Source organism: Ipomoea nil, unplaced genomic scaffold (assembly GCF_001879475.1).
Source record: "Ipomoea nil cultivar Tokyo-kokei standard unplaced genomic scaffold, Asagao_1.1 scaffold1334, whole genome shotgun sequence".
Taxonomy (NCBI): domain Eukaryota; kingdom Viridiplantae; phylum Streptophyta; class Magnoliopsida; order Solanales; family Convolvulaceae; genus Ipomoea; species Ipomoea nil.
In genome coordinates this window covers 289,105-309,962 of record NW_017617762.1, presented here as the reverse complement: position 1 = coordinate 309,962, position 20,858 = coordinate 289,105, and the positions used below count along the sequence as shown (strand labels likewise).

The 20,858-nt window shown below is 37.4% G+C and overlaps 1 protein-coding gene across 1 annotated transcript; it reads left to right on the top strand.

The window, feature by feature from the left end:
* The first annotated feature begins 9,703 nt into the window (after nucleotides 1-9,703).
* On the top strand, nucleotides 9,704-10,246 carry LOC109185557 (nuclear polyadenylated RNA-binding protein 3-like). Its single transcript, XM_019335495.1, has one exon. It carries the CDS (start codon nucleotides 9,704-9,706, stop codon nucleotides 10,244-10,246), a length of 543 nt encoding a protein of 180 aa, XP_019191040.1.
* The last annotated feature ends 10,612 nt before the right edge of the window (nucleotides 10,247-20,858 follow it).

The window sequence follows — 20,858 nt, the reverse complement described above, 5'->3', positions numbered from 1 at the left end:
AGTCTGGAATTTCGGGTACCATTCGTAGGTTAAACGAGTCTTAGGAATTGCATGCTAGTTGAATTGGTAACCCGTGGACCTAGGTGGAAGTTATATGAGCCCTTAGGAACTATTCTTAGAATGTGAATGATCACATGTAAGCTTAATTATATGTTCCCCCTTCCCTATGTGAACAATGTGTCATTATGTGCTATTGTGTGTTACGTGATGCATGACCCCAACTTGGTTAAGACCAATTGGGCTATACAGGCAATTGAATGGGCTGAGAACCATCCCAATTGTTAACTAGGCCGGTTAAGATCGGTCAGGGATATTGATATGATATAGGACTGAGGTCCACTATACGGGCAGTTGAATGGGTTGAGAACCATCCCAACTGTGGACATCTTATATATGTTGTTGTCATATCTATTGTAGATAGTGTTATATATGCGTATTTTTCAGTATGCATCTCTTGTGTTGTATTCTGGTATTTTTTTTTTTTCAAAAAATCTACACAAAAAGAGAAGCAGAGAAAGAATTATTTGAAGGCTAAAGTGTCAATCTGGACCATGAACTATATATATCCGATTCTTCAAGCCGCACCTTGACCTTTCATAACGTATACCATTAAGTTTTTTTCACTTAGAATTTTTTACATGTTTTCGTTTACCTGATGACATGGCACCAATAATAAGCTGATGTGGATTTATTTCTTAGTCAATTCCCCCAAATTTTAATATAAATAACCAAAACCTCATAATATAGCCGTGCTAATTCTCTCAGCCGCACGCCCCCCTCGACCCCCGAAACCATTTCAACGGAGCTCAACAATGGGTATCGATTGTAAGATTTTCCCTAATAATATATATATTGTATGTTATATATTAGGGCCTTAATTAAGTGGTGCAAGTGGACGAGGCTTATTAAGTGGTCTGGCTGGACTGAATAACTAGAAGTTATTAGTCCACCAAACTCTATGCCTAATATAATCCTAGATTGATGGGATACAAGAGGATTGATGATATAGCACATTCAGTCACGGTACTCATACTGCTCAGTAGACACCAATACACCATCTAGGGTTCTTAGTCAGGTATGAGGCAGAATATGGCTAACGGTCTAACGTTCAGAGGCAACACAACAGGAAAATATGACTAACGGTCTACCGTTCAGAGGCAACACAACAGGAATATCAACTGTGGCTGGAGATCAACACGGCTACGCTTCCGCTCTTATACGAGGTCAGATCTCTCGTATACTATAGTTCAGTATAGTTAGATTATTCTATATCTAACATTTGGTATTAGAGCCTGCCTTTACAATCTCTGCCTGATTGATTGTTATTGCCTAAAATCAACATTAATTTCATACACATTAAGTTTTTGTATATGCTTTGGTTTCAATTAGTTCATTCTAATTCTTTCGAAATATGCATATATCTATTTAGTTTTGATATAATAATTTAGGTATATTTCGAAAGGATTATTTTTTGAACTGCTAAAAATTATTTTTGGCATTAAAGAACAATTTAAATTCCTTTTGGATTCGTGGAATTATCTGTTGTGTTTTATTATGAACTACTGGAATTTGAGAATCGCCGGTGTTTCGGATTTTCCGGCGATCTTTTCTGCCGGTGAGAATAGAGGTTACAGTACCCAAAAAAAAAAAAATAGTTTTTTTCCCGTTCGTTTGTTTTTGTCACCTTTCTCTCCGATTCCATTGAGTAAAGCATGTGAGGACCACGACCACGAGCAAACGACGCTGAGGAACCGCCGGGTGTTGTAGATCGTCGGCCTGTTGATCACACGCGGCTGATGTCGATTGGCGGCGGTTGTTGGCATTGCACCAGGGCGAACGGCAGAGGCGAGGTTGGGTTTTTCCAGCCATGTCGCTGCTTGTCCTTTTCCTTCAGGCGACGGGCTAATGCTCCTCCATCTTCACATTGCTCTTAAGGGTCGACAACGGGTAAAGGGGTTTTGCCGGCGATGGCGTTGGTGCCGCGATAAGGAAAGACGGCGGAGGCGGGTTGGCTTCCCGGTTCGCTGCTGCTATCTCCTCCTCTTCCAGGCGGCGCCGTCGCTGGCTCCGGCTCCGGGTGGCTGCTATTCTCCCTCGTTGCTTCAAACGTCCCACATGGCTGCTAGGGTTTGTTTTTGCTTTGTCTGAAGAAAGAAGATGATGATGATGATAGAATATAATGTTTTGTGTCGAGTCAGGCCCATTTTGGGCAGACCTGGTCCAGTGTTTTATAAAAAATAAAAAATAAAATAAAATAAAATTTAAGCCTACTTTAGTTATTGGGCTTGCTTCAGTTTTCATTCATCATATTTAGACTTCTGCTAGATTAATCGATCAATTTAATTCCTCTTTCAGTTATTATTAAATTATCATTCAATTTGAGCAAATATTAATTAGTTTTAAATTTGCTATTTGAATTTTTAATTTAATATTGAGGTTTATATTAAATTGCCTGAAGTATTGCATAATATATTAATATGCAAATCCAAGTATGTTACGTATATTCATAAATTATTGTAATAATTATACATTCATAACAGCATGCATTAAGGATGGATTTTGCATATTATTAACTCATAAATTCATTATTAAAATATCATTCAATTTTGGATCCATTGGTCAATTTTAGGTATTATGATCTACTAAAATAGCTTGTTTGGTTTTCCCTTAATTTTGAGCACAATTTTATATATATATATATATATATATATATATATATAAGAGGGCCCAAATTAAAATATTGCACATACTAGACCCTATTTTGTTTGAAACGACCCTAATTTTGACTATTCGATGATTTCTTCATGCACATCAATTTTGAGTGCAGCCATTAACTAATTGTTGTATCACTACTCCGATCCAATATAAATCCGGCCAGCACCCTTGCAGAGGCATTAAATATACTTAATCCTTCGTTCTCTCTTCCATGCCTAAACAAGTAAACATTTCCTCCTTGCCATAAATTCTTTGCTTATTCCTCGAGCAGTGGGTGTGTTTTCATCTCTTTTATACTATCTTCTCCCAATGGAGAGTAGCTGTTTAAAACTTTGGGAGGCTATTCTGACTTTCTGAGCATTAAATCCCTATAAGTGTATCTCATTTACAAAAGTAGATACTACTTTCACATTATTAAATTTGTAATATTTTCACTATTTTTTATTTTTGCATCCCTAATCCCTAAATTATAACTCATTTTTAAAAGTAAACCACAATTTCAAATTCCATTAATAATTTCGATCAACTCTCTTTTTTAACAATAATAATTAAAAAAAATAAAATAAAATACAAATACAAAAGTTGTAAAATTGCAGTTTTTTTACTTGTTTGCAAACTTGCCAAATTAGCAAGCTTGCAAGACAAATAAAAAATAAAATAAAATAAAAATTGAAAAATAAATTACCATGTCGACTTACAAGCCCCTTCCTTTAATTTTAGGATGGGGTTAGTCTAATATAATATCACAACTTTCAAACATATGCTTTCATTTATTCAACAACGTAACATGCATGGTAGTTTCGTCCATATTTTCCAACAGATCAGGTTTTGAGTTTAATTTTCCACCCCTCAAATGGAAAGAAGGAGCACAATTAACGTACATGATATTAGGCAAAGATATATCAGTATTAGCCCGCATGGGCAGCTCAACTGGTCATAGAGGTAAAAGTTGGAAAGAATGACCAGGGATTGAGTCTCACCAGCGGCAGTGTGAGAATAACCTCTCAAAGTGAGGGGGGCTCCTTGTGTGCAGAAAACAAATGTCTAGCCTATGTGGTTCATGGTCAGTCGAGTTAATTACCATGATTTACATCCTCCCAGAAGCTCTGTCGGGTTGGGTTCAACCTTTTTGGAAAGAAGATATATGAGATTATGAGTATTAACTCCATCATAAATGTTAACTTAGAAATAGAAGTTTGACCTTTAGTAAAAAATAAATCTAAAATCATAATAAGTCTCAATCAAAGTTATATCCTTAATTTATGTCTACGTTTTTAGTGTTAATCATTTTGTACATTCTGCTTTTATAGTTGTACTATATAATTTGTTGAACAAAAACACCCCTACTGTTATAACTTCCGTTATCTTTTTCATTATTATTATTGCATCCATCATATATTTTCTTATATTCTTTAATGATAATAATATTTGTAGACATTATATATTGGATTAATATAATAAATAAATAAATTTGATTTCATATAGATTTTAATTAGTAAGGATTTGCTAGTTATTTTTAAAAATATAAATATAAGATATATATTTTTGTGCAACGCGCATAAAAAAGATTAGTAATTAAATAAATAAAACTCAAAAGCATTACTCAAGATCAGACTCAAACCTTATGAATTACTATAAAATTCTTTCAATAATCAGTGTGAGATGCATCATTTATTCGGTTTATGATATGCTTTTAACTCAAAATGGCATAAGCAGGAAGAAGAAAAGCTGCAGATTTCTTAATTGAATCAATAAATTATAAACTATGGAGTTTATAATTTGAATAGTGTGCCAAATACACTTCTATTCCTAATTAGTTGCTAGTTGGCACGACATATAAAATTAAAATATAGTGCCTATACGTGTCAATATTCACATGCACAAGACAATTGACAAAATAGACGTACCCAGGACAAATTGATACTTTTTATCAATTTTAACTCCAAAATATAATTCATCAAATTTGATACTATTATAAAAGTGAATAAACAATAATTAAACAAGTTTACAATCATGTAATTATAACTTTGTTACAACTACATTTACTGTCATCATGGACGGATCTACAATGGAAGCAATAAGAGCAATTGCCCCCCTCACCCTTTCGATCCACACACACATAATCAAAATTTATGGACAAATTACTATATACTTGAGTAGCTTAGTTGGTTGCAACCTTGGTATGACATAAAATGTCATGAAATATATTTTAGGTTCTTTAATTTTCTTTATTTTAATCCTTCTAACCCATTAATAAATTAAATGTTTTTTAAAATCTACTTTTTTGTGAATCATTTAGTTAATGTAGTGATTGTAAGTTTCTATTATACTTCTTCTTATTTAAATTAATTTAGAAAAAACTTAAAGTTGATTTAGCTAAAAGAAAATTAAAATTAAAGTATTTATGGATATAATGTTTTTTCTATTCAAACTATTTTATCTAATTGATTATGTTTCATATTTTGTCAAAAATATTTTTATATCATATTAAAATGTTTTAAAATTTCACCCTATCCAAGTATAGTATTGGCTCTGTCCCTAACTAGGGGTGTAAACGAATCGAATCGAGTCAAATATCCCAGTATTCGATTCGAATTCGACTATATATTCGAATATTCGTATTCGTTTAATATTCAAATATCAAATTTGATTCGTATTCGATTCGACCAGTTTATTCGAATATATTCAATTCGACTCGAATATTCGAATTCGAAATGCCTAACTTAATTGTTTTACAAAATTCTCTAATAAATTAAGATAAAATGTAATAAAAATTTATATTTAAATAGCATAAATTATTCAAATACTATTCGAATCGAATACACTCTAATTCGTATTCGCATTCGAGAAATATTTGAATTCGGATTCGTATTCGAAATATTCGAATTCGAATCAACATATTCGAATTCGAATCACGAATCGATTTTTTTTTTATTTGCTTTGTTTACACCCCTATCCTTAACTATCATGTAACCTATCATAAACAATGTATTGTAATTTATAATGTATTTTGTATTTGAACTATATTATGGGTGTTTGATGTTTTATCATTAACATTTAAGTCATTTGAATTATGTCACCACTTAGATAATTTTTTGAATCCGCCCTGAGATGTAATGTAGTCATGCAGCATGCGTCAATGTCAATGTATATTCACACACTTTAGGTGTGAGGGTAGGTATCAGCCATGGACTCTATGATATCTCCACCGTGTATCTTTGAATTGCCACCCTAATAATACCTAATTTGGGAAGAATAATACCTAATTTAATTAAGTCAAACCCATATATATCATATCATAGTGACATGCCGTTCTAATATTATATTGAACCCTACAAGCCCGCTTAATTTGACAAATTTTGGCTACTTCACATTGTAATATCATCGATCCCAGCACCAAGAGGATTATGTTCCTTCATAATGGTAAACGTAATTAGAGTTGTCTGAGTTAAATTTATATAATTTAGAGTGATACATTATTGGTTTTTCCGTGCGTATCACTTCCTATTCAAACAAGCATGTGATGCATCTTCAATCTTTGTTATTGATGTGGTAAATACACCAGGGTACGTGGATAAGTATAGGTAGTCAGATTTGGATAGTATGATTATTGTACGAATCTACTTGTTGATTGAAGTGGCTGAGCTCCGGGAAAAGTGACTATGGGTCACAAAGTCCCGAGCTGACTATGGTTAGGTGAGAATCTAAAAAGTCCTTCCTTTCTAGCAATAAATGCTCTAATTATAAGGGAACAGAGGGGGAACACATGGCGGGCATCTGGCATGCTGCCACGTGCTCTACATGCATGGTATACGGCCTTATGAATTAATACACATGGGTTTCGATTTGACCAGAGCAAAGAAATTTAACCTTGATTGTCAGTGAAAACTTATTGGCTTATTGCCGAGTAGGAATAAAGGAAAAAGTGTTGATAGTTTGGAATGTACGTTTGCCTATTTTCTGAAGCACCGAATTAGATTCAAGTTACCTACCCTCATGATCAGTCATATGGAATTCTGTAACAATGTTACCCGCAAAAGTATGGCGTATGGAAAGCTGTTGAGTTGGATTTTTCTGCAAAAGGGTGTACGCTTGATTGGGGAGGTAGCTGAGCAGTCAGGGAGGATGATATTGAATGCCCCGAATTTGAGGTTCTACGATCTGTATCGAGTGGATTGCAATGAGTACCATACCCTTGCCAAGTTGAGTCAGTTGCCTTTTGATGAAAAAAGAACTCTTCTTGATAGATTTCGCATACCGCACAAGAAGCTGAGGACTGTAACCCAAGAAGAAGATCAAGGAGAAGATGGCAATGAAGAGAGTAGTGTAGATAAAAAAAATATATTACAAATATACCCTATATTTTTTGTTTTATATTTACAATATAACCTCAAGTGTGTGTGTGTGTGTGTGTGTGTATATATATATATATATATATATATATATATATATATATATATATATATATATATATATATATATATATATATATATATATATATATATATATATATATATATATATATATATATATATTGTTAGGAACTCTTGTATTAGGATTTTGATGATACCAATGTGACTTAGAATGTAGACCCATAACTTTCGTTATTTTTTTATCACTGCTTTCGTTCTAGACGAAAGTTGCCATAACTCATTTTGTAATTCGTGTTAAGCTAGACAAACACACGAAAACGAGTTATGTTTCCTAGTTAGGTCTACCAAAGCGAAAAGAGACAAAGAGCACGAAATCAAAGGCTTCAACAACGAAAGATCACCTCAGGTTATCAACCATCTCGACAAGACAGTAACCTTTATGAAGATTTATCAAGACACTCATTCTCTCCCATAACGAGAAGAATGTCTCTACTGTCTGAGTTGATTAACCATCACAGGGACAAAAGGGACCTTAAAGTGTGGGACACATATACCCAGGAGCATTAAATGAAGCTGTACTATCCTTCAGAAGCTAAAAGACAAAAAACCCTAAGGTTGTTCATGACTCCAACGACTACATGGTACAAACTGCATTAATGGAGCATTTATTGCGCCAAGCTCCTTGGTCCTTACCCACTGGATAATAGGTTTGAAATATCATCTCCCTCCAACGGATGAAATTTTCCACACCTATAAATACCCACCTTCATCAACTTAGAAGGTGCTGGTTCTTTTCACTCGATCAATACTCTCAAGCAAAAGCTCTTATACAAGCTCACCTCCTTACCAAGCTTTTGTGAACCAGTTTTCAAGGCGTGAAGATTTTTAAAGAAGTTCATCAATCTTCATCTTCCACCTTGAAGAAGTCTTGCATCTTGTACGAAGCAATCATCCATCATTCAGTCAAGACTTTACCGTGTTGGAGAAATCAGAATTTATTTTCTACCAACCTCAACTTTTATGACTCACATCGGAGGATCTTCAGACGGCCTACGAATTTCCTCAGCGAGATGAGTCATAAAAGTCGAACTTCGCTTTCTACCACTATGATCAGAATGACTTCTATAGATTTATCAAAAATAAGCAAGCTCCCAACACAAGCTCGTGGCCCCTAAAGAAGAAATGGTTCCGATTGGACTACGAGTTCACAGTGGATATCTTTAATAAGATCGTAGAGCACAAGACGTCGGGCACAGACGACGTGACAAAGGACAAGTTAAAAATGCTGCACGCATTTCTTAATGAACACAAGATAGATTGGTCAAAAATCATCTTCAACAACCTTCTCCATGTCATCACACATGGTAGAACATCTGTAGGAGATATCTCAAAGAAGATGGGGTTCGAATTTTTGGTAAGTCATCTCCTTACCACGAAGAATATCCCCCTAAGAGCATGAGTTAGGCCTAGACAGAAGATGTGCCACATGAAGTATAAGCCCACGGGGTATGACAAGCAGAAAGCGTTGGAGTTGGAGATACCATTGGAATTGGTCAAATCCAAACGCAAGTCTAAGAAGGCGAAAGATTCGGAAGATGACCAACCAAAGCCTAAACGACGAAAGAAAGAAAAGAGTTCGTCTCGTGTCAAGACGAAAGAAGTACCTGAAGAGCAACCGACCTCTACACCACCAAAGTCCACAACAGAGCTTCCAGACGAAAGGACGACACAAACACCACCTGTTCCATCAACGAATCCAGTTGTTGTGGAGGATTCTTCGAATGATGATGACAATATCGTTCTCTCCACTCTCGGAAAAAAATCAACAGGACGATTTCGCTCCCCTGTAAAAGCAAAATCTGTTCCCCCTTCTTCGTCGAAGTTGGATGAAAAGGCAAAAGAAGCATCTTCTCAGGGGGAAGATAAGGCGAAAGCTTCCAAGAAAAGGAAGGATAGATCTTCCTCAGACGCATGTCCTCCGAAAACCCTCCATCCATAAGAACCCATCTCAGCAGAGCGACTATCTCCATGTTCGACACAAGAACCTGCTGTTGTGGAAACGGAGGTCAATCACTTAAGTCTCCCACAAAAACCTGGTTTTCCAGAAGAGACGAGAGAAGTGATTGCTAACCCGATTGCTGCTGATGTTTTTCCCACCGAAATTTCCCTTCCACAAGAACCTACCCTTGCAGAACAGGTATCGAATATTCTGACACAAGAACATGCATCGGTAGTTGAGGACAACTGTTTGAAAGCTGAAAATGTTGTTGACCCGAAAGCAATTGTGACAGTACCAGAAGCTGCACCAATCCCTCCAACAAGGGATCAACTGCTTCGGGAATCTATAGAGAATGAATTCAATAGGGTCATGCAATGGCAAAAGTGGCGCACATCTCCGTTAAATACACTTCTTGAAACATCTGAAGTAATGAAGGATGAGGAAGAATTTGCCTTAGAGTGGATCGGCACGAAAGATTTTTATGAAGCACTGCGTCTTGAAACGATCAGACGAGTGTACTCCTAAAAAGTGACCAATCGCTCTCTCGAGAAAGAAAAGGCACCCCTTTGCATTGAGCTTAACAAGCCGCCTTTAGATCCAGCCTTTGTTGAAGAAATGAAGGAACTTCGATATGCACTTCTCCTATCCAAAATTAAAACTGAATTGGAAAGAACTCATCAAAATGATCCGGGGTGCAATGTCAGCGGATTGAAAGATGATGAAGGAAGGGAGATTGATCCCGAAGATGAACAGAACCAAGAAGATGACCATGTTGAAGATGTTGATGATGAAAATGATGATGATGCTGAAGATGATGATGAAGATGATGCTGAAGATGAAGATGCAGATGATGATTCAGGCAATGATGATGATGACAACAATAGGGGTAACCCGAATTATGATAGTGAATCTCCTCTCTTAGTTGCTGATGAACAAATACCCGAAAGAACTTCATCTCAACATTCATCCTCAAAAAGTGATGACAAAAGGGAAGCATCACTTAGGCCTGAGATCTCAACAGCAAGTGGATTGCTTGAAGCCTCCCCTCAGATTGGAATTCCTCCTGCTGAAGATATTTCAAATGCACATCTTGAAGATCTATGTCGTGCCATCGTCCCCCATATTGATCACATGGACAAATCACCTATCAAGCGATAAGATGCCACACCTATTCTTATCAGCTCAGCCAGTGGTGGCAAAAAGGATGCACCACCTCGAGAGGAACCAATGAATACTTCACCCACAAACATTGAAGCCGATTCTCCACCAATGTCTCCACGTCGCATCATGAACCTAATGATGGGCACGGTTCATACAGCCGAACTTATGCACCAAGAATATCTGTCCCTTCGCCGCAAGGATTCCCAAACCATGGAAGAGTTATCCAAGAAAGTAGACCAACTTTTGGCTGCTCAAGCTCAATCTCGTCCTCCACCTCAAGCTCAACCTCAATCACAACCGTCAGCTCAACCGAAAAGATCTTATAAAGCTCAACTGGCGAAAGAACTTCATGAGCTTCAAACTGCTGTGAACAAGGTGGCACGTCAACAACATGAAATCAAGCACTCTCATTACAGTCTCAAAGAGAGAGTTGATTTAGCATGTACAAAGATTGAGACTGCACACGATAACTCCTATCAAATGGGTCAGTATTCGCTCCAGATTCTTGGGTATGTGCAAGACATTTTGATTGCTATTAGCAATTTGTCTCCCCCAGCTCCTACTACGTGTGCTGATGATGCCAAAAAGGGGGAAAGAGGAATCCTGATGATAAGGATGATGATCATCATAGGGATGCACAAAGAGACTCTGATAGAAGAAGAATAAAGTCTCTGCCTCCAACTTCCAAGTCTTGTGATCACCAACCTTCACAATCAAGACATCACTCGTCTCGTGATCACCAGCATTCACATTCCCGACATCATTCTAGGAAGCCTCGCCAATCTTTCGGTTCTGAATCTAAATTCAACTTCAGTGGACTCTCTAAGAGAGAAAAGAAGAACCTCAGGCAAAAGCTTATGAGAGATAGAACTGTAACAATGGATGGTGTGGGAAATTTTGTTGAATTTAAGCCTTATGAAGAAGGAAGCGGAAAACGCTTTGAAGGATGCAATGTTCCTGTCTGGATGAAGACAAGAGATAACCATACAAGGCAAGACCACATAAGCTCTCAAAAACGAAAGGATCAAGAGAACTAACAGAGAGTTATGGGACAAGCATGAAAAGGAAGCACTAGACAGAGAGCACGAACTTCGGGAAAGAGAACGAGTAAAGGAGCTGATCAAAGATGTCACGAAAGTGACCAAGAAATCTGAATCAGGAGTCATATACAGTGCAGCTTTTAAAATTCACACCGAATCTAGAAAAAGCTACACAGAAGGAATGCAATCTTTCGATCTCATCTCTTGGTGGAAATTAGGCATTGTAGAAGGAGAAAACATTCTCGACGCTTACAACAACTATACAAGCCTCAATATCAAAGGAAAATATGAAGACCTAGTCAAGAAGAACCCAATCAAGGTTTTCAGAGATCTTATCAATAAAGATATTGATTATGACAGAATGTTCAAGGAGCAAAGAGAAAGAGACAACCGTGAACGAAAGGAGGCCAAGCTGCAGAAGGCGAAACTGTTAGAAATGTAAAATACTTTACATTCTGCTCTCCTTAAACTTTTTGTAAGTCTTTTTATCTATATATGAATTCTTCGTTGTTACATCTTTCGTGTCGTTTGTCTAAGTTACTTGTCAGTATCTTATCAACAATTTGTATTGTCTTTAGAAATGACTTGTAAACTCTCAATAATGGCTGTTTTGAAATAAAGAATCCTTTATGGGACATTTACCAGCCTTATAAGAAGAGTATAGGTTTTGGCATCATCAAAAAGGGGGAAATTGTTAGGAACTCTTGTATTAGGATTTTGATGATACCAATGTGACTTAGAATGTTGACCCATAACTTTCGTTATTTTTTTATCACTGCTTTTGTTCTAGACGAAAGTTGCCATAACTCATTTTGTAATTCGTGTTAAGCTAGACAAACACACGAAAACGAGTTATGTTTCTTAGTTAGGTCTACCAAAGCGAAAAGAGACAAAGAGCACGAAATCAAAGGCTTCAACAACGAAAGATCACCTCAGGTTATCAACCATCTCGACAAGACAGTAACCTTTATGAAGATTTATCAAGACACTCATTCTCTCCCATAACGAGAAGAATGTCTCTACTGTCTGAGTTGATTAACCATCATAGGGACAAAAAGGACCTTAAAGTGTGGGACACATATACCCAGGAGCATTAAATGAAGTTGTACTATCCTTCATAAGCTAAAAGACAAAAAACCCTAAGGTTGTTCATGACTCTAACGGCTACATGGTACAAACTGCATTAATGGAGCATTTATTGCGCCAAGCTCCCTGGTCCTTACCCACTGGATAATAGGTTTGAAATATCATCTCCCTCCAACGGATGAAATTTTCCACACCTATAAATACCCACCTTCATCAACTTAGAAGGTGCTGGTTCTTTTCACTCGATCAATACTCTCAAGCAAAAGCTCTTATACAAGCTCACCTCCTTACCAAGCTTTTGTGAACCAGTTTTCAAGGCGTGAAGATTTTTAAAGAAGTTCATCAATCTTCATCTTCCACCTTGAAGAAGTCTTGCATCTTGTACGAAGCAATCATCCATCATTAAGTCAAGACTTTACCGTGTTGGAGAAATCAGAATTTATTTTCTACCAACCTCAACTCTGAAGAAGACGTTGATAGAGGCGGAGTAAACTCGCAGAGTTGAAAAACCTACAGGAAGCTGTCCGGCTTAGTGATCAAAGAAGCTTTCGTGTATATTTGTACTAACGAGTGATAGTGCAAACCTTCCATAAGTTGTGGAAGAAGAGTGGAGTAGGCAAAGTTGGCCGAACCACTATAAAAACTCTCGTCTCTCTATCTTTTTACTTTCGTGCTTTACTTTCTAGCATTGCATTATCATTCGTCCAAACCGAAAGTTATCTTAAAACTTCAAACTGTGCAAAGCAACTAAAATCAACTTAATCTATCCGCTGCGCTACAACCCCGAAAGATTGCTATCTGCCTAAAATCGAGAAGAGTCTATTTACCCCCCCCCCCCCCCCCCCTCCCTCTAGACTCTCATTCTAACACTACCGGGACCAACATATATAAATAAATAAATAAATAAATAAATATATATATATATATATATATATATATATATATATATATATATATATATATATATATATATATATATATATATATATATATATATATATATATATATATATATATATATATATATATATATATATATAAGGGATCAGGTGCATTTGAGGCTTCCCGTGCAGTTGTGCGGTTGGAAGCACATTAAGCATTAAACTAACGCACGTTAAGTACACAACACACGCACATTAAGCACATAAACAAAAATAAATGTTCTTAAAAGCAGTAAATGTCTCATCTCTGGAAAGAAATGGCGTCAGCTTCGCTTCTCAAGTCGTCATCTGTAATATAGGCACCAGAATATTCTATTTGGGATGCGCAGCTCTCAGAAGTATGCATTAGCACCTCTGCAGCACCAATTTATCTACCAACCCACTATTTCAAGAATAACGATTCTCAAGGAAGGGAACGAGAATTCAACCTCGTTGATGGTGGGTTGGACGCTAATAACCCAGTACAACAATACCGTTCTGAAACTATACATTTATCTCCTCCTTTCACCCACTTGGCTCTCTACCACAAACAGTGAGAGGTTAAGTACACACTCACGCACATCGCACATTGCACATTAAGCACACAGCTCACGCATCTTAAGCACAAAACTCACGCATCGTAAGTACAAAACTCACGCACATTAAGCACTATACACTCACGCACATTAAGCACAAAGCTCACGCACCTTAAGCGCAAGAGTCAAGCACATTAAGTATAAAACTCACGCACATTAATCACCCGCACAACCGCACGGGAAGCATTCACCCGCACTGGAACCTGAGTATATATATATATATATATATATATATATATATATATATATATATATATATATATATATATATATATATATATATATATATATATATATATATATATATATCAAACCCTAACATTCTAAAATCCCCAATTCTTCTGATCACTTTCTCTCCTGTGATTGCAAGGCTGTGATTGTTCAAGTAAATTTATAAATATCCTTTCTCAGTCACTGTTGTCATTAATATTTTCTGAGGCACAACGAGTATTATATTTTTAAATTTTTTTAATGGCATACATATAAATAGGCTTTTAAACAGGCTTAAGGTCATACCAAGCCAATTGTAGGCTCATACTATAGCCTAAAAAAAAGCTTACATATAAGCCCAAGCCTAATTTTTTGAAGCTCGATCTGTTCGACCTGACTTATTTTCCCCAGACATAGATGTGGATTGCATCGCGTTAGGTAAACAAATCTCTGTGTGTTGCTCTTCATTTACTTTCTATTTGATTCAATTTCATTTCATAATTGATAATTTGAATTGTTAACTGCTAAACTAGTAAATGAGTCAATAAGCATACTTTGAACACACATTTTAAGGAATTGTAATTTTGTCAAGTATTAACTATTTGATTAGTTTACTACACAAATTTGTAATCTAGTTTATCGACTGCAATAAACAGTTAAATAAATTTAGGTAAAAAAACTTAAGGTTAATGAGGATATTATCAAGAAACACTTGAACTCTCAAGAACCTTTGATGTTGTACGTAAAGTCTGTTGGAAAAAATAGCTTAAAATGGCATAAAATGGCATGTTAAGTGGCTATTTTGTGATACAATTATCAGTGGGCTCCACTTCTGATTTGGGTCGGGTCAAAGTGGATTCGGATTCTTCGTAGTGAGACGAAGAGATAGATATATTGTACGCTCAAAACGGATAATGGGTGAATGAGATATTGATTCTCAAAGTAGACCCATTTGAGTTAGAAAATGAAGGGAAAAAGTGAGCTTTTGTCCCACATTGCTTTGGAATGAAGATTTCCCCCCCTTATATACAAGAGCTCTTTTGAAGCTTGTAAAATTGTATAGCAGAGATTGAAAAAGGCTTGATTCAAGCCTGAGCTCGTGTGCGCGGGCACGAATGTTGTTTGGAAATTGGCTGGCCTTGCAGGCTAAGTTATGCCAAACTTTGGAATCATTTTCCACCCAAGGCCGAAACCTATGTCTCGGTGCGGGCCGAGATTGTATAAGGGTCATGGCCGAAACTGGAAGTCACCCTTACTGCCACTCTACAGAACCGTACATGAGATTTTCACCTCATACGGCTCCTCGTTCAATTCTTTCGAATTCATTGGATCCTTTTCCGCATTCGATAATCCCCTCTCTCTTCCACTCCGCCCCGAAGAGTAACTAGGACCAATTAAGTCACGTTTTCATGTTCCAATTGAACACTGTCCATTTTTTATTATTCTCAAAGGAGAAGATTATTCTCTTTACCAAACATATGCGGATCCAATCACGATCTTCTAATAAGAACAAAAGATCTTTCTTGATCAATCCCTTTGCCCCTCATTCTTCAAGAATCAGAAAGATCCCTTTCAAGTTTGAATTTGTTCATTTGGAATCTGGGTTCTTCAGGAAGTTTCGGCCTGCACGAACCTGTACTGCTTTCTGTGACCGTTGGGTGTTCAATTCTTACTGTTAAGGAATTAATTCTTTAAATTAATTCCAATCTTAAATTTTGAATTGCACAGGCCGAAACCTATGTCTCGGCCTTGCGGGCCGAGATTGTATAAGGGCCATGGCCGAAACTGGAAGTTTCGGCCTGCACGAACCTGTACTACTTTCTGTGACTGTTGGGTGTTCAATTCTTACTATTACGGAATTCATTCTTTGAATTAATTCTAATCTTAAATTTTGAATTGAAACCCATGGTAATGGTTGCTGTTACCAGGTGTAGTGGGGGTGCCCTTAAGTGCCTAATTAAAAGCTATTTAAGTCCTCCACCCTTATAAAAAGAAGAGTTGTGCAGTAGAGTTTTTACACAGAAAATAGAACACGAAAGTTCATCTTTTAGCCTCAAAACCTCTCTGCTTCTACTCCTTCTTTAGCTATATTGTGTTCATAGCCATTGTCTTGCTCGCCGGTTTCTTTGTTTGAATGCTCAAACATTGAATCATAGCAAGTTTTATCCTGGGAAGCCTAGGCCACAACTGTAACACCCCGTGTTACGATCCCTAAAACCAATTAATCACTTAACCAATTACCCAAAGAAAGAATTAAATTACAATAATTAATTAGGAAAAGGCCCACCATAGTCCGTGGGCCCTCATCTCTAAACCCAACCCCTAGTCCTAAAAGGAATAGAGTTAGCAAGCCTATAGTATTTGGGCCCTAATTAAGACTCTTAAATATATAAATAGGGGAACATAGGAAGCACCTAGAACCCCCACCACAATAATCTTGCACCACACAAGGAGCTCCAAGAATTCCCTTAGGAGAAATCAAGAAAGAAGAAAGCTTAAAGAAAGACCCTTCATAGCCAAGGAAATTAATTAAGGCTAAGAGGTAACCCATGTCTCAACAAACCCTATTTTCTTAGCTATGATCTCCCTCTTAGGCATCCCTCTATATTCTTGTGTTTTGATGAATTGTTTATATTGATGATGTGATCTTGATAATTGGTGATATGGTTTTATCTTGATAATCTTGATGATGAAAAGGGTTTCTTGATGATTGTGTGATATTCTTGGGGAATTCGGATTCTTAACGATTATGAGATATTCTTGATAAATTGTATTGTTTCTTGATGATTAAAAGACGGGTTACGTTCTTGATGATTTAATTGTGATTAGAGCCCTAGGATGCAACGTGAAACTCGTATGATGTTATTCTTAATGTGTTGGGTGGGAATTCGCATGTTTGGGGTGTTAATTATGTTTAGAAAGCATGATAGGATATGTGCCATATGTTTCTCGCTTTTGATCCGTTAAATGTCTACGTGTTGGCATCAATTGCGTTTTAAAGTGTCTAAGCATGGTTTCGGGTTCCACAAAGGTTCCCGGGGCATTATTGGTGAAAAAGAGTCAGTGGGGGGTAGGTGGGGGTAGGGGACCCACCACCTACCCGCGGCCAGGAGGGACGTCGCCGGCAGCGGGCAGGCAACTGCCCGCCGGGCACCCGCTGCCCGGAAATGTGCCACCGGCGGGCAGCCGGCGGGTAACCCCTCACCCACCGGCTACCCGCTGGAAATTACCCCACTTCAGGATCCCGGCTTCCCCGTTTGTTGTTCCCCCGACCCCCGTGGTGTCCCAACGGACTCCGTTTATCGTGCCTAAGTCTAGTTTGATGTTTCGGGTACCGTTCGTAGGATAAATGAGTCTTATATATCGCATGCTAGTTGAATTGGTATCCCGTTGGCCTAGGTGAAAGAAGTATGAACCCCTTAGGATTATTCCTAGTTTGTGGATGGCCACGCATAGGTTTCATTATACGTTTTCTTCCCTTCCCAATGTGTTAATGTGGGTTGCATGTGCTTGCTATGTGTTATGTGTGCATGATACCCCAATTTGGTTGCTATCAAATTGGTTATTCCCTGAGCTGCGGTTCAGAAGCTGGCTGCGGTCAGATTTACACTCTCGGGTTGCGGTCCACCGTTTGGTTGCGATCAAACGTTTTACATGAGCTGCGGTTCATATTCCTGGCTGCGGTCAGATGACTACTCTTGGGCTGCGGTCCACTGTTTGGTTGCGATCAAACATTATGATGAGCTGCGGTTCATCGGTCGGTTGCGATCGACCCCTCCGTGTTGCGATACGGGGCAGGGTGCTGCGGGGCCGTGTCAGAGCTATATGCGCTGACCCTCATGTATGGGTATGCGATTGGTCCTGTGGCGCCATCAAAGTGTGCTATGTGATGAGATATGGATGGTTTGACGTTACGAATGTTATGAAAACGTGACCATAGGATACATGCTAGTAAACTGTATATGCTTGGTTATGACTATTGATTGTGTTTATCCCTATCTGTCGAGTCTATTCCTCGTTTGAAAAGCTAGAGTCTCTTAGGATATATCTTCATGCTTCGAAATGGTTTTTCTTATATCTATATATATGCCTATATGTATTGTATTTCAACGCGTTGAAGTGGGTTACCAGCATCTCTCGCTGAACAGATATATTTGGCTTTCAGGCACAGAGGAGTAGACACTGGAGCGCGCTAGAGTCTTGAAGCGTAGAAGTAGATAGTTTCCCTTTCGGCCTGCGTGCCATGCTTATACATTTACATTATTGAGGATATTAGTTAGTTAGCCTGTGCATCTGAGTTCTCTAGCTCAGGTGTGGCATAGCACCCCGTACTCTTTATATTATGTTTTGGGATTTAATGAGAATTTACCTTTATTATATAAGCTTCAAAAGTTAAAAATTTCGGGGTGTTACAACAACGCTCCTAGCATCTTCGGGAGGTGGCAAATAAGGTTTTAAGTGAAGAGTGCTCACTTGACTCTTGCAAAAACCCAACACCAAACACTAGCCAAAATTCTTCATCTTTTCTTCCCTTCTTTCCAGAAAATAATAGTCAATTTTATTTGATTATTATTGTTTTTCTACCAACAGGATTCAACAAAGTCTTGTTGTGATGTCGTAAGTTTTACGTCACTTTATAGACTTGTAGAAAGCCTTACTACTCTCAAACCCTTGTTGTCTATAAAGTATTACTGCTTTTGATGTCAGTATCTATGTCTGTTGGAAATCCATTCAAACGAGGCAGCAACTATTTCGGCTTCAAACTAGCTTTTCCGTCATTTGTGTACAAAAGTGTGGCAACATGCTTTTTCCACTCCCCTTGTTATGCGTTGGTTTGTGGCTAGAATAAAGAGTGGTGGCTTTATCTTGTATTATATAAAGGGGTAATACAACACTATCTAAATGCAAGGAAAAGAATATTCCAATTTCCCTTCTTCCTCTCTCGTATGCCTCTAAAGTCTGAGCAATAAGTGAGGTTCGCCTGCGTGATTGCTAGTGCAAGCTATCCGTAGTAGGTCTGTGTAGCCTGTCGAAAGCGTGCCAGGGTTCTAACTACACCGTTACCGGGCAAATAACGCTTTTAAGGTAGTGTTATTATAACACGGCACAGATTTTCTTTCTACCATACACCCATAGTGTCTGTGCTTCTTAAAAGGCTTCCAGATCGTGCGTTGACGTTGTTCTTTTCCACAACAATGCATAAATAGCGCTTTTAATTGTTGGGGAAAAGAACAACGTTAACGCACGATCTGGAAGCCTTTTAAGAAGCACGGACACTATGGGTGTATGGTAGAAAGAAAATCTGTGCCGTGTTATAATAACACTACCTTAAAAGCGTTATTTATGCAACAGTCAACTTTTAGCGGTATGACACCTTATGTCATACCCGATCTATCAAAGATCACTGCGCTCGATGCAAAAAATTACAGTAGGTGGGCTCAAAGAATGCATATCCTCTTTGAACAGTTAAAGTTGGTTTACGTGCTATATTCATTTGCACCTAAACCTACTCCAACGGTGTTCTCTCCTTTTGTTGCTACAAAAGCTAACCATGAACCTGATTACACTCCGGGTGAAGAATCGAGAGAAAGCAGTCCTAAAATAGATTACATTCCGGGTCAAGAACCGGGTGTAACTCTGATGCAATTTAGAAATGACAATGCGGCAGCCAGAGGATACCAGCTGTCACAAATGAATGACGATTTGTTCGACATCTATGTCAAACAAGAATCGGCAAAAGTCATTTGGGAATCACTGTCAGAAAAGTACGGTGCCAATGAAACTGAAAATCAAAGTGTCAGAACCATCTACAACGAAAGGAGTAGAAAAATCAAGAAGTTCAAAGGAAGGTGTTTTCTATGCAGAAAGCAAGGACACCGAGCACACCAGTGCTACCATCACAAGGGCAAAACTAGCAAAAGTCAATCTGACAAAACAAGATGAGTATTGAGTCTCTTTAAATAAGTAGTTATTTTTTGAGTAACTATATTTGCTCTAGTTCTAAGAATTCGCATGAAGTATGATTGTCTTAGTACTGAATTCTAGTTGAGTTGCCTAGATTTTGATTACTTAGTAGTACTTGCTTCTTTAGTATGTTGAATACTAATGACATTGATTGAAATAATTTGTGCAAAGATATTGCTCAAACTTTTTACTAAAATTATTTGTATAAAAATAAGAGCATATATCATATGCTTCAATTGTAATTTAATGAGAACATGGAAAAGTCATCACTCTTGAATACTCTGTCTAGGAAGGTGGTTTTTAAGTAAACTTCGGTTTCACCACTCGACCTGGGAGTAATTAAGAAGTAGGGCATTGATCATGCAGGCTAGTTAGAGCGCCACTTGATCTTCACCTAAAATGAGGTTGACTTTCAGATGTTGTTAAACAATGAAAGCCTTGTAATAGAAATTGTTGAAGTACTGCAATAGTAATATTGATCTGCATCCTATGAATGCTTTATATAAGTTTTAATTTCCTCAAGGGAAGGAAAATTGTGCAAGTGGCAACTCTGAAGTCTCATTGTTGAGAGATATTTCCGAATAAATATGAGCTCGGACATATTCCTTGTGTATGAGATTAATTTATAATAAGAATATGATGTGAAACTTGTGATTATGTTGTTCAACTTGATGTAACATGTAGACAACATTATTTCTATGGCTTACTAACAATGAGCATTTGTATATATATTATTATTTAAACTCTTGATTGAGTCATATTACCTATAATTCCTAGTTAAAGGGTAATTGTG

What these genes read in the sequence shown, in the direction of transcription:
- LOC109185557 (XM_019335495.1), top strand. Translation starts at nt 9,704, where the DNA reads ATGAAGGAACTTCGATATGCACTTCTCCTATCCAAAATTAAAACTGAA.